Here is a 14,721-nt window from a genome sequence, read left to right as displayed (position 1 = left end):
TTGAAGAATTCCTTTCTTCAAACAGATATTGCAGTCCGCTTGCCAGAGATTCAGTCTTATGGTTTGTAAACTTGGCTTTAAAAAGAGGAGCAAAAATAAAGAATAAACTGTAGACGTTCTGGAACACAAATGTTTCCAGTAATAGAAAATAATTATACACATCTGGCATTTTTAATATATATCAATTTTATTTTGGCTACAGGGTTGAGTTTGTTCAAGTTAGAGGCATGTTTAAAGCATCTGGTCACAAACAATAAGATTGGTGTGCGGTGGAACGCTTTGTGCAGTCGGGCTAGAGGCAGGACCGTGTGTTATTGTCACGAGAATTGGCCACACATTTTCTCAAAAAGCTCCTGCTCCGGGGCTGCCCAAGGAAGTGTAGGCACAGCGATGATGGCGAAGCAGCTTGGTCCAGCGCTTGCTGGGATGACTTCCCTCTCGCCTGACGTAGTGAGGGTAGCTGTCCCCCCCTCCCCCTTCTTCCGTCCTGTGAGTTGAGCCGCGCGGAGCCGCGCAGAGCCTTGTGCACCTGGCGGAGAGAGCTGTGTGTCCTGAAGATGCGTTGCGAGTCCCCAAGGGTCCATCTGCGCAGCCTTGGCTCCATCTGCCTGCAGGGGCCTTGGAAATGCCTCCCCCCAGACTTGGCAACATCCTGCGCCCTCGTGCCAAAGCCGAGCGTAACCCTCACTAGATTTAGACGGGGGCTCTCAAGGTATTTAACAAAATTACAACCGCACTCAGGGACCGAGACAGTACAGTCCTTTGTGTCAGCTTGGAGATAGTGGCTGAAGTGAACATGAAGTTCTGGAGGTAGTTGTGGGAGATGAGTATGAATGAAAGTAGTGTTTTAACGAAAACACTTGATTCGAACGTTAAAAAACAATATCGGTTGCACCCTCACACACTCAAAGGTGTTGTGCCTTCCGGTAGGAACCTGGTCTGGCTCCTCGCTGGTGTGTGATTATTTGTTTGTTTTGCCGCTGAGCCATTCAGCAGGTGTCCGGTGTCCAGTGTGTCCTGACCAGCCGGCTCGCCAGTTATTGGCAGCACCGCGATGCGCCGTGATGATGGCCCAGTCTCGAGAACTAAACTTCAGAAGCATCGTCTGTAGCCGCTGGCTTAGGGCCTTGGCTATGGATAATGGAGATCAAAAAGGGGCAGCTCTGGTGAATTTCAACAGGTGCTGTGATCTGCACGCAAGAGGCAAAGTGATTCTTAAACCCTGCTGAGACCTGCATATTTATCCACCCAAAGTTCAGTGAATATGCGATAGAATATTTTTTTCAACTTTGAGTCTTGTTACCAACCTTTTTTTATTCATATAAACATATATATAAGAGTTTCATTTTTGTTATGCATTATTCGAAAATGTCACCAGCAACAACAACACATTCCAACAATACAAACCTTGCAGGAGCTTTTATCTTGCCTTTGACAATCTGGGAAGGCTTCCAAAAACACTTCAGTGGGAACGCGCAGGAGAACAGAGCGAGCCCTCACGCCAGCATCGAGTGCGGAGCCGAGTCCTGGGATTGTGCCGTGTGGGGCTGTTGACAGTTCCGGCGAGGGGTAATGTGATATGGCAAACGCACCGTAAGTGAAGACTGATGCAGCCCCTAGCGAGCCAGTGGCCAGAAAAACCCATGTCCCACAGCCACCAGTGCCAGATGAAAAGGAAACATCAACAGAGGTCTGCGTTCAAAGCGAGAAGTCTCCACGGGAAACTGCGGGACTTTTGCGTTTTAGCACTGATGGCTTTTTAATTCCTCTCAGGCTCAGCTGTTGGCTTCAGGCCGCTTATCTGAGCTCTCATCTAATGGGTTTGTTTAACGTCTTGCAAACCTGCGGCCATATTCATCTACACATTTTTCATTAACCTCTTTCCAATTATTTATTAAGTGGGTACGGTCGAGCGATGTACATCTCAATTTTCTTCCCGTCCCAACCGCATCGGTGGCACCGAGGCCTGTGGAGCGAGTTTACGGTGCAGATTGGGTGGAGATGGACAAGGGAAAAAGCAGACAGACCTTGACGTGGCCCACATCATTCCACCGACCAGACCGGTTCCCTCTTAAAAGGAATTTGGCATGTGGTGATTACATGGGAGCCGATGACAGTGGGCCACTAAGCTGAGGACATAGGTGAGCTTTCATTGTCCCCGGCACTAAAGGGCCCTTTGCCTCTTACAGCCAACAGGGAGGGATGTCATAACACGGCCCCACGGCAGGTGAATGTGTGCATCATATTTTATTTTTTCTCGTCTACGTATTCGCTCATGGGTTATTTTGAAATTAGAATGTCTTTTCAATAAAACAACTCATATGGACACCGCTTGTTCAATGCCACATGCACTCAGTTTATAGGAACCCCTTAATATATTGTCAGCACCAGCGGGGCGAGAGCTAAGGCGGTGCTGGGATGGCCCTTGCACCACCAAACGTCCCTTTGGCCCACCCATGTTCACCCTCCACGGTGGCTAGAAGATGTTAACTACCTCACCTGGTATGCAAGGAGGCCATGGGTTCCACACCGACCATGACGCCTGTTGTATATTTGGAGTTTGTGTGTCTCTTTCCCCATGGTCGCATGGATGTTTATCTAGGTACTGTTTTTTCCCTCCATTTAGAACCAATGTGCGTTTATATTATTTGGCTGCTGTACATTTCCACGTGATAATTCACTTCGTTGAGCTATCATTTGTGGCCAGATTGCTTCTGCAATAGAGCTATATAGCTCAGCGGGCCTTACCTGGTAAAATAAAAATAGTTTAGTTTATAGTTTACATTTCACTATTGTAGACGTTCTGCGTATCGCAGACCCCCCTACTAATAATTATAATCACAGCTCTGTGGAGTTGATGACATTAAGAGCCTTCGGATTAAACACATTGACTATGAATGGGCAAAAATAATAGTTATTGTAAAATCACTGATTAAAATACTCATGGACATATGGAAATGTACTTCTGTATGTCTATTTAATGAAAATGAAACTACACATTAAGAACCATCTTTATTAAATTTGAAAAAAAAAACAAATTTGATTGGCGGTGTTGACGTTAATCCAACAATCATAGTGCCGCAGCTAAAGGAGTTGAAAGGAGGCTAGCGAGCGTATTCCAGAAAGCGGGGGGTTGTGGTTTCAGGTGGGTGAGAGATAATGTGATCAGCAGCAGCAGCTGACGACAGGGCGCAGCGTGGAGTCTCTGATGCCGGAGGGCTCGGCAGAAGTAGCCTTGACGCCCAGCAGGCCACCGCCTTCCACCCCCGCGGCCCTTCGCTCGGCTGAGGAATGTCTCGGCTCGCCAACCGACCGAGCTCCACTTGCTGCTGCATGTGATGATGCCAAGATCGAGTGCCACCCTATGACAGTTTTGGTTTTACGGTCACGTAAAGTAAATGAAGACAGAGCACCCACACGGGTAATTAGCAAGTGCATCAACATTTGTTGTGCACGGTGCAAACGGTTTCATGGCTTCCACTGGCGGATTTTACCCCACGTTGTGATTTAGCGCAATGTCTGGATTCTGCAGCAAAAGAGTGCAATGGAATGTTTTGAAACCCTTCCTTGGTGTTTATTTTTTGAGAATACGTCGCACTGCAGGTACATTCTTTCTGAATACGTGTTTGTGATATGGAAAGGCAGATTTCAGCTACTGAGCCCACATTTTTTGGGGGCGCAGGGTGTTTCCACCAAATCGAGTTGAATAAGAAGAATCACCGTCGTGCGAGCCTGAGACCACGCCGTGAGTGGAGGAAGCTGTTTACCATAAGCAGAAGGTGGGCAGCATCTGTCCTCCCAGCGGCTCGTGAGTGGCGACCGCCGCATACCAAAGAGCCGTCCCAGACGTGCCGTCAAACATTCTGGTGTCATGTTCTTTTGTGCCGTTAGCCGGGCGCAGAGAGAAACTACAGTTGTTGTCCGTCGTCGCGCTTGTAACAGTGGAGTCTGTGCACTCACCTGCCTCTCCACGCCGTCTGCCGGCAACTTTCACCCGCCACTGCGCTCGCAACGGCACCGGGTCTGAAGGTCGTCACCCCTGCACGTGCGATTGTCAGCAGATGCTGTGGTTAACAAACATCGGCCAGGCCCACGTTGGATCGGTGATGAAGCCAAAATTGCAACACCTTTGTATGAGGCACGGGTCTGTTTACCCGGGGACCGTGATTCGCAAATGAACGTGGCCTTTGAATTGTTTCCTACTCTGTTCAACTGTGATAAAGCTCTGTTTCCTGCAAGCGGTGGTAACTGATTTAAAGTAACGCTCAGCATGTAACTGTTAATGTAACAAACGTTTAGAAGTCTCCTCGAGCCTCAACATATTTATCAAATCACATCAGTATCCAGCGAGGACCACCTCGTTTTTAAGTGATGTAGGTAGGCACGAGATAGGTAGGTGCTACTGTATGTAGGTACGAGGCAAGTATGTGGTAGGTCGTCAACAAAAATCCAGTTGAGAGTGCATTGATAATGAAGCCTCTTTCGTAAGAGAGACCTGTGAGGATGGGGGTTAAAACACACAGTTAATGTGCCTGTAATTACTTTCGCATGTCTCTTAGAGAATACGCTCGGATGGAAAAAAACCCTGCTTTTTTTTTCTTCTGCGCACAGCAAACATGCGAAGCGTAGGGGGTGGTGGGTGCCTGCGTGCAAGGCAGCAGTAACACAACTCCTCTTGTGCATGCCCAAATCGCCGTTATCTCCCCGCCGCCGCCGTGGATTTGAGGCAGCTGTTGTTAGCATTCTTTACTCGAGGGTGTCACCTGAGACACCGGCACGAAGGAGCCGAGTAAAATCCTACCCGGATGCTGCTGCTGCTGCCGCTGCTGCTGTGTGATGGTGTGGGGCTGTGTCAGGTCTGAAGGCAGTGAAGGGCAGTGGGAGGGCAGAGGGGGGAGGAAAGGAGAGGCCACGGGGGTCAGCAATCACTTCGATGCCTCGCGCGCGTTACCATTCCACTTTCATGGAGCGAGCGCGCGAAAAGCTTGAGCATGTGTTTCAACTAAAACCCAAACGTTTGTGTTAATTCATTTGATTATTTGGTTCTCATTACTCCTCCGGGTTTCACATGTGGGTGCCCTGCTGAGTGGCATTAAAAGTAGGCAAATTGCCTAACGATCCAAAGTTATTTTTTGTTATTTACCCTTGAAAAGCATAAATAAACAAGTTGGACTCGATACACATGCTGCTGCGGATGGGTGATTTTAAGGAACTGGCCATTGCAGAGCTAAGCCCAAAACAAATAGGGCCGAGCTGACCCTCCCCGTGCACGCCCGCCGGCCCGTAGATCAGATTCGAGTGTGAGAACGAGGAGTGGCTGAGTGGTGCTCGCTCCCTGGGACTGCGGCTATCGGTGCCAATGGCGGAGCCAGGATTTTCAGGTAGGGGGGGCAACCCCTCCAGCAATGAAACATTATAGAGGAGTTATTAGTAAGTAAGGACATGTCCCTTTCTTTTTATTCGACGCGTGTGCGGCGATCGCGCAGCCATCGATCGAGGGTCGAATTCGAACCGCGTTGTGTGATCGGCATCGCGCTCGCTGAAGGTGAATGCCTTCAGGGAAGTCGTGTCCTGTATACGCAACTGTGCACAATTCTGTGAGTCACTTATAACTGCTTTTCCGTTACTTATTGCCAATTATGGACTCAGACTATTGTCCTATCATCTCATAGAGTCCCTGACACATAATAATATGCTACACAGTGGCAGTGGGGGTCGCAAAATGCCGATGTATTATTAATAAACCCCAATGATCCGATCGAAATTAGGGATTTTGATCGGATCATTGGGGAGGCACGGCCCCTCCCACTCCGCCAGTGATCGGCGCAATCTTGGCACGAGCGTTTGCTCTCACGGAATCAAATCCCGGTCATTTATATACATGCTCAACTTTCTTCACAACAATCAGAAAGAGACGCAGCATTCGATTGGAGCGACGGTACTTAACAAAAGTAGTTTATGCCAACATTATAACGTTGATACGCAAAATCCTCTCCGAGTCATCAATACTCTTATTCAGGACGATTCTGGTGATGATGTCACATCAAGTTACTTAAAATGAAGAATTACTGGATTGGAATAAGAACGTATTTGATGTTCATTGAACAAAACACCGGAGGGATGTTCCCAGCAAATACGTATCGTGTGTGATGACATCGATAAGTGTAAAGTTTACCCCAGAGTTGAACATTCACAGAACGACTTGAACATCCATGCGCAAGTTGGCAATGTTTGGTACCCACATCCAACTTCTGGACCAAATTAGGTACGATTATTCATAAACGTAATCACTCATCATTACGTCACCCCCCACCCCCTGCGAGATTAATTGAGAGGGATGGCGAACGAGAGAAGGAGAGAACGAGCGAGAGAGAATTTGAGGAGAGGGTAAGAGAGAGGGGAGGGGATTATATCTGTGGTCAACCACCCCCTCGGTATCTCAACCCGCGCCGTGAAATCCCCGTGTGCTCGCGAGCAGCATCCTCGCAGAGCCGGCCCTGCAGCCAGGATTAGAGCGCACGGTTTGAAATGGGCAAAGGCGGCTTGCGCATCGGACTTTAACCAAGCGAGTGTAAAATGCGTTGGGGAAGGGGGGGGGTTAGTTTCGTTTTTACCCTTCCCCGACACCACAACGCCTTCACTGCCAGGGCCGCACGGCGCGTGCAAGTAAGGGACGGGCACCCTTCACGGCGGCCCACCGCGTCCCCTCACTTTTGTGTTTGTTATTGGGTGCAATTGCGAACAAGAGCCATATCGGACACGAGTACATCGAGTCGGCATGCCCATTGGTTGAGTGCGGCTCGAAGACTCGTGCCTACAAGGCGTGTGATGAAGTTCTAAGATGCCCACGTGCGCTCGGCATCTGAAGGCCTGAAGACCAGAATTGGTGATTTCGCCGACGTGCTTGAATCAAGCGAGGCAGTTCCATTATCGGCACAGCAGAGCGAAAGGGGGGCTTCTTCTGCCCAGGGAGCGATGTTCTTCGCGTCGGCTGTTCGCGCCTCTTGACGCCCGTTGGGACGCATCGCTTTTCGTTGACAAGTTAAAAGCACGATTGAATATTGCCGAAGCTGCTCTTGGCGGCGCATTTGCCAAAAACGTATGGTCTCTTTTGTTTCATACTCTTTGGTTCTTTCGGTAGAGTCACGTAGGTGAAAATAAAAATAAAAAAAATACTAAATCACGACGTTTCGGAGGCAACACAAGCTTCTGTCATCAGGTGGGACAACCACAGCAATTTTTGTTTTACTGTTTTATTTTTTATTAGTCGCAAGAGCCGCGTCTTTACTCATTCAGTGCTCCGAATCGCACACTTGATTTAATTCGCTTAAAACGAGGTGGTTAAAATAAAAAAAACGTGATTAAAATCAAAGTGAGCCTGCTCTATTTTGCAAACGGTCTTGAACAAAAGTTGCAACCGTGGGGGCCGATGTTGCCTTGAAGAAGTTTATAAACCACAGTTTCCCAGTGGGGTTCGCTCATTGCTAAAACACAACTCGGCACTTGAGTTCACAGTTTCCAGTGCTTGCAAATGTATTCCATTGTGAGGGGTCGAATGGGCGCACGACACAAGCACACGCTGTGTGCGCGGGGTGAGGTCAGCACTCCTCTGGCGCTGACAGCAAAACAAACGCAGCCCCCAACCGCCTTTCGAGTCGCCTCCAAATGGGCCGCGGATTAAATTGCTCGTTAAATCTAAATTCGAGTATTCGGTGTGCTTATGTCGGTGGATTGTAAAACTTACCGAGTTGCAGACCGTCGGATGTCAGGCGGGCTTGTTCCCTTTTTTTTTGCAGGTGCGCATTTGTGTTTGGGCGTGCACGAGACAATTGATACTTTGGCAGTTACACATCACAAATAATACACTCGCAAACTAATGCGTGCGCGTTGATTTGTGCGTGCGCACGCGTTTTTGTGCTTGTGTATTTCTACGTGCGAATGTGGATGCATCGCATAAATTTAGGAAAGTGTTCTTTGTGTCTTTGTCTGTACATATGCATGACAATGAACCACTATTTCCCTTGCCTACCCGTACTTGTATGCCGTCTTGTCAGTTGTACGTTGCTGCGCATTTATTCCACCGTGTCCTCGCGAGTATCCGTGCACTGCGCCACGAACGCGGCGACACGAGTTTGATTCTCGCTCACGACCAGGACCACTGACGATTATCTGAACCGGTCATGGGCCTCCCTTAGGTCGACTCAGCCTCAAATGATTACCTGTTGCGGATGTGTAAACATCACCACTGGGGAGACAAAGGCGGCCGGGCGTGGTGTTGCCCACCCACCTCCCTCGTGTGCCGTGTCGGTCTTCAAAGGTGCTCGCTAACAGCACTTGCCCCAACAGACTGCCGAGGCTAAACAGGGGATCTTTGTCTTTGCGCGTGCGCGCGCGCGCTGATCTGCCACTTATAGCGTCCTCGGAATCGCATCCCTCCACGCTCATCAGCAGTTCGCATAGCCTCGTAATCGCTGCCACCACTGCTGGCACCGCCTGCACTCGGCGGCATCTGTAACCAGGCACCGCTCTCACGCAGGCGGCCGCTGCTGCCGCTGCTGCGTTGGAGGGTGCCCGAGTGGCTCGTTGCAGCTTTGTGGAGACGTCTGAAGCCTTTGCGTGCGACGCTTGATCAAACAGGGCCATGCGTCGAGAAGCGCTGGTTTCCGGGGCAAATGCTTGGAGCAACCACTTCACACTCACTTACTCACGCGCGACACTTACTCGCAAACACGCACTCGCTCGCTCATACACACTTAGCCCGCTTGTCCGCCTCGTGTGTGTGTGGTGTGGATGCCTCTCGAGGTATTCCGCATGAAATATAAGCTCGACGAGCCATTACCTCGTGCTTGTTGTGAGTAAATGTTGTTGTACAGTTGTTTTTGGCTGTGGAGAAAAGTTCATATTGTAGGTCAAATTTTACAAAAAGCCGTGGTCGTTTCAGATTTTTACACTGATTATACACTCCAGTTTAGATTTATGTCGTGCATAAATGCCACTGCATCTCCAGACGCTGTACTAATAGGGGGGGGGGGGGGGGGTGGCGTGTGTGTCTAGGGAACAAAGGGAAGAAGAGAAGCACCTCATTTTCGGTTATTTTCAGAAAGGAGTCGAGGGTTATAAGGCGAAGAGGGAAATAAGACGCTGCACAGAGAAACACGGGCAGCCATAGGCAGAGGGGATAAGGAAGTTGTTGGGAATGGTCTCAGCTGTATAGATTATCAGAGGAGGGGAGTTTGAGATAACGGTCACTATAGAGAAGCAGCAACGTCCCATTAAACAGAAGATGACCCAGGGTTTTTACGAGAGGCCTTGGTTGATGGAGCTACACGGGGCATATGAAAGGACAGATACTGAAATGGGATAGCAGAGGCAGGCAGTGGTGAGTTCTCATAGGATCTTGGAAAAGGTGAAGCTGAACTTGTGATCGATCTAGGATTGAATAAGGAGCCGAGATAGGCAGGTAAGTATCAGGGTTATATTGTCTCGTTAATCAATATAGGGGGTATGGCTTGCACTGTGGGCTATTTGGAGGGCGTACAAGAGAGAGCTCGGGTATAGCTTCAGTTGAATGTAAATAAAGCATTAGCTATTGTGATTGTCAGCATTATCATAAACATGCAAATAGCATGTGTACCTCCGATTAGCACGGTTGGCTACGATACAGTTGTAGATGGGTTTTTTCAAAATTGTTAGGTTGAGATTTTTTTTGGTTTGCAAATCAATAGATTACTTAATTAGAAATGTTACACAATTTGTATGGATTTCCCGGGTACTCCTCGGGCAGTTCGTGAAACACAGTCGGTTCAGATGTTACCTTTTACTGAGCGGAATCAGCAACTTTTGTGATAGTTGTTGCATTATTTGTCTTATGCATTATATTATTTTGGTCTTTAACAAAAAATCCGAGTTTCCAAATTTAGAGGAAGCATCAGCAAGTGTAGAACAAATCAACATTGGTGTCGTACAAGGAGTCCAGCGTTTGCAATCAAGGTGCCATTTGTAAGCGTTTGCTTGGTGTTCGTTTGCTGATGATCTCTCTTGGACTTTGAGGTTGGAGCTTGTGGGCTGAAGGATTGGGAATAGGGAAAGAATGGGGGGGGGGGTGTGGCAATTCATTTTGGTGGCATCTATAAAAGCATTCTACAAGTGCTGAAAAGACATTTTGCCGGAATCCTATCGCGCTCGGCCCAGAAAGAGGTTTCCTCATGCATGAGCCGCTCTATTCAGGGCACAGCCCAGGGCTATTGTGACAGCGCCGCGTGGAGCCAGGGAACCTCGGCGTGGAGGCGCGGGGCGAAGGAATGGGAGGGAGCTCAGAATAAAGGTCGAGGCAACAATAAAGTAGGCAGCAACGGAGGGACCAAAGGGAGAAGAGGAGGAGGGGGGGGGGAATCCCCAGTAACGGCGGAGAGTGCATGGAGCTCTGCGGTTCAAGCAGCTCAAGCGTAAATCTGAGCTCTCTGCCACAGCTTCGGCAAGATCTCTCGTTTGGTGGCACTTTTTCGCCAACAAAAAAACCGAACCGACACGCACGGCGGTGTGTGTCCGGTGCGAACGCGAGAGTTTGCGCGCCTCTTGTAAAGTTTGCCTTGCCCATTGAGTTCGCTTATTGACCCTCTCCCGCGCGGTGTTTGTAAAGTGATTTGTCCCACGTAAACGGGGATAATAGACCATCCTTCCGAGCCGGCTGCTCTATCCCCCCCCTTCTCATCGAGGCGCTCCCCTCTCGCTCTAACCCCCCTCTCGCACTCGCCCCCTCTCACACTCCCGTGTTTCTGTGGGACCGAGGAATGAATCTAAAGCAGCCCACGAAGGAGCGGGGTTGTTTTAATGATTAGCCACCCGACCTCTCTGCCCCAATAAAGAGTGCGGGTCTGCAGAAGGAGGGATCAGGACTGCGACAATGGCGAGGAATGCTAATCGGGGCCTGGGCAAGGGGAGAGGTGGGGGGGGACTCCGTTTGGAAATGTGGGAATTGTTCAGCTGAAAGGCACTTTGGGAGGGTAGAGCAGGTCTCTGTGGGGGTCTGATCAGTCACGCTGCCACGGACAGTGTTTCTGAGCATGCGCTGTCACAAGTTTGAGCCAAACACCACAACGGAGGTTAACATTCAAACGCATTTGCGCCTATTGTCGCAAAGTTCCATCTATTTTCACTGCCTTCACGCACACGCTTGCTACGATGCACGTGACGTTGTGCAGAAACGTTGGTTTGGTGAGTGTGCCCGATTTCTTCTCACTTGAAGTTATTTGCAAGTCTCCGGCTACGAGTGGATTTATTTCCCGTGAATTGGAGTAACGCTGACCAAATACAGATGCTGCGTCCTTGTAAAATGCCAAATCACTGTCAAACATCCTCTTGTGGAGAGCTCGCTGTCGCCTCCACGGCCGTTTTTTTGAACCCCTAACGCACGTGCGAGGAGACGACACACGTGTGGCCACGTGGCAAGTCTGTCCCCGTCTCACCGTGTGTGGGGACTGTGCCCCGTGGGAGCGCTGGTCCATCATCGTTGCTCTGCTGAGGCCCGGGATGGGGTTTGCTGCGTGGCTGCTTTGAGCAGCAGCAGCAGGAACACCAAGAGACAGGCGGGAGGCGTGGGCGGTGTTGGAGGAGGGGGGATGGGTTCGTCAGCTGGCACCTGCAGGGGGCCTCGGAGAGTGGGCCATAGAAAATTGCTTGCGGATCAAGTGGGGGGTTCTGCTGTACAGAGCGCTCTGTTTTTCTTTATTGGGGGGGGGGGGGTATTAATAAATAAATACATGCCATTTTATCAGTTGCCTGGATCTTGCACTATGGAATGTAGGGGTTAAGCATACCAGCCTTCGCAATCCGTTTTAACTGGACTTCTCATGCTGTCGACGACTGTGCTTTGAAATTGAATTAATGACGCCAGTGTGGAGTTCTGGGGCCTTTCATTTCTCAGTCTCTCCTTTCGCGTTTGTTCCAATTTTACAACCACGTTGTCGTCACACCGCTCCCACTCCGCTTCCTGCACCCCCCCCCTCACCCCGCGTTTTAAAATGTCTCGATCCATCGTTGCATCGATGAACATTGATGTGCGAGCATCTTCAAAGTGAAACTGCTGAGGGATATTCCGCAATTAAGAATGTCGTCAAATTGAGGGCATCCGGTTTGACACATGCTGCTTTCAACAAAAGCACTCGTTAGGGCGGCTAGCTATGCTGGCCTGAAAGGCCTGAATGGGGCTTGGGGGCCTGAAGCCACAGGCATGTTGATTGGCTTCGGCCCATTCATCGCAGAGACGCAGCATTCACAAGCGCGCGCGAGTTCAGCGTTTGGACCCGACTCGCTCGTCACAAAGCAGCAGATAAAGACCGTCTTGCTTCCCACCGAACGGCTCGTCCCGTCTGTCGTACATTTACAGTATAACGTGCGCGAGCAATAATCAAGAGCGGCACGGAGGCTAGCCCTGGCTTTGCAAGGATGCGTCGGCAGTGTTGGTCATGCCAGCTTCGGCAGCGTAGGTACAGGTGTTTATTGAGAGCAGGCTTGGAGTTTGATGGCCCGCAATGAGTGCTTTCTGTGACGAATTGTGTTGAGTGACAACGGTTGAATCACCGAGTCGGCTTGGCCGTTTACCTACGAATAAAGCAATTGCCAGCAGCGCAAAATTGCAGAGCCATCAGATTGACACGGAGCATATTTTAACTGTTAAATAAATGCTATGATGGGGGCCATAAACGTCCTCTCTCACCTGGCAACCCGCCGAGTGAGTCTGCTCATCTTCCTTGTCACCTTGACATCTCCTACAGAGTGTCTGTCGGTTAGAGGAGTGGACTTTCTTTACGCAACTCGGCACAGGTACCAAATAGAGGACTGTGCCCGGGCAAGGCTGCCTGCATTTGTCCTGTCCCAGTGTGTACCCTAACATTCTGCTATGATTTCACAAACGTACAAAGAAAGCAAAAGAAAAATTTGAGGAAATCCTGATGTTAGAATCACAAATAAGAGACAAAGAAACCATCTTTGTTCTAAACGTTGAATATTTTAGGCTAATTGAAGACACCTCGAGTCAGGACTGTGCTTCTCCGTGTTTCCTTGCAGAGGAAGAGAGCCCTGGAGCCGGCTACGTACGAGAGCGCCGCGACGCGCTGCACCTCCTGAGCACTGCCGGCACAGCTGGCGGTGGCGGCGGCAGCATCAGCAAGCCAGCCCTGAGTCAAATCCCCGAGGAGCCCAGCACATCCACCACCGAGGAGGGGCCCGTGCCATCATCCTCCGCCTCGTCTTCGTCCACCTCGTCCACCGCTGCCGCCAAGAAGGCTTCTGCATCTTGCCACACCCTGCACTGCCCGGGGGCATCCCTCGGCGGGTTCCGCCCGCCTGGATACCCGCTGGATCCGAGGAACGGCTGCATCGACTCGCCGTACGGTGAGTGGCTGGCGCCGGTACCTGGAGATTTGGGGCGAGGCACACCCGCGCCACGCCAGTCCAGCCGCAGTTGGGGGCGGGGTTGGGGAGGTGGTCAGGGGGACTCGGTGGGGTCACGCTCTGTTTGTTATTGTTTAGCGAGCCTTCGTTTGACCGCGCGCGCGAGAACTCGAGCAGGAGACAATCGCCCGCTTTGTGATGTGGAGGCTCGCGCAGGCCGAGAGCGGGGCACGGGGCGTGAAAACCGAGAGATGGCACCCAGCAATGGGACGGAGGCAGTGGCGGTGAGATGGGGTGAATGTAAATGGCACGTAGAGTCCGTTGTACAGCAGAGTTTGTCTTTGCTGTGACGTCATATCATATATTCATGTTTTATCGTGTGGATGCTACAGCGGGAATTCGATGCACGGTACTTTCAGAGTCACTTCTGGCTTCTTTGATCACGCAAACATTCTCAGATGTTTAGTTTGTTGTCCTTCCCCCGCACCTCCGATTAGAATGGTCGGCTACGTATGGTGCGAAAGAAGTTCAACATACATACGTACAAATGGAACCCTTTGTAAAGAACAAATCGGATTTTTGTTGTTTTTATAATGACTCCAAAAATACATTCAAATGTCGCAGCTATACGAGGACCCTTCCATTCTGGGTCCAGGGAAGATCGTGAATGCCTTTGCTTCTCGGCAGAACACGTCAGCGGCGGTGAGGCTTAACGCCCTCGCACTTAACCGCCCTACGATGTTTCTAATAAACGTTTCGGCCAAGTCGCGCTGCGAGCACACCTGCGCCGTTGCGCGCAACCGCAGAACGCGAGAGCGAGCATGCTGCACGTGATGAGTCTCCCACGCTTGCACCTTCATTATGATCGATGGAAACTCCTCACCTGCAGCCCGACGCAGGAAGTCACTGTGGTGATGAAAGCTGTGTCCTCACTCCAGGAATGTCGCGTAATTGAAAAGACGTCACTCCGGCACATGTGGTCGTGAACCCTGACCCCCGAGCACTGGGCGTATTTTGTATGGGAGTGCATTCCTCCACGCAAGTGCCCTGATGGTGGGTTTCAATGTCAGGTTTGGTCAGATCCAATGAACTGACAAAGAGCACCTGGTTTAACTGCAATAGCGCTGTCAAATCAGTGAACGCTCTGTGTAACTTGGCAAGTTGAGGCTTGTTTTCTTCACTTTTACTTAAACGGTTTTCAAATATAATGACCGAAACTTTATGCTGATCACAATGCAGAATTCGCTACTTACGTAAGTTTGACGAACATACATTGTTTGTGAACAATTCTTATCATTTAGAGCACTTTTAATATCTTCCTATATGTCA

At 50.1% G+C, this 14,721-nt stretch overlaps 1 protein-coding gene across 1 annotated transcript in view; it reads left to right on the top strand.

Moving 5' to 3' along the window:
• The window catches only part of LOC144717534 (zinc finger protein GLI4-like), a 76,419-nt gene that overhangs the window by 19,053 nt on the left and 42,645 nt on the right, over window positions 1–14,721 (top strand). Inside the window, exon 3 of the mRNA XM_078592933.1 lies at window positions 13,066–13,392. Within this exon, the coding sequence (XP_078449059.1) occupies window positions 13,066–13,392 (327 nt within the window). The remainder of the gene's footprint in view (window positions 1–13,065; window positions 13,393–14,721) is intronic.

This window comes from Lampetra planeri, chromosome 1 (assembly GCF_965212315.1).
Source record: "Lampetra planeri chromosome 1, kcLamPlan1.2.h2, whole genome shotgun sequence".
Lineage (NCBI taxonomy): Eukaryota > Metazoa > Chordata > Hyperoartia > Petromyzontiformes > Petromyzontidae > Lampetra > Lampetra planeri.
Note: the sequence above shows the minus strand (reverse complement) of the source record. Positions and strands in the feature narration are given on the sequence as shown.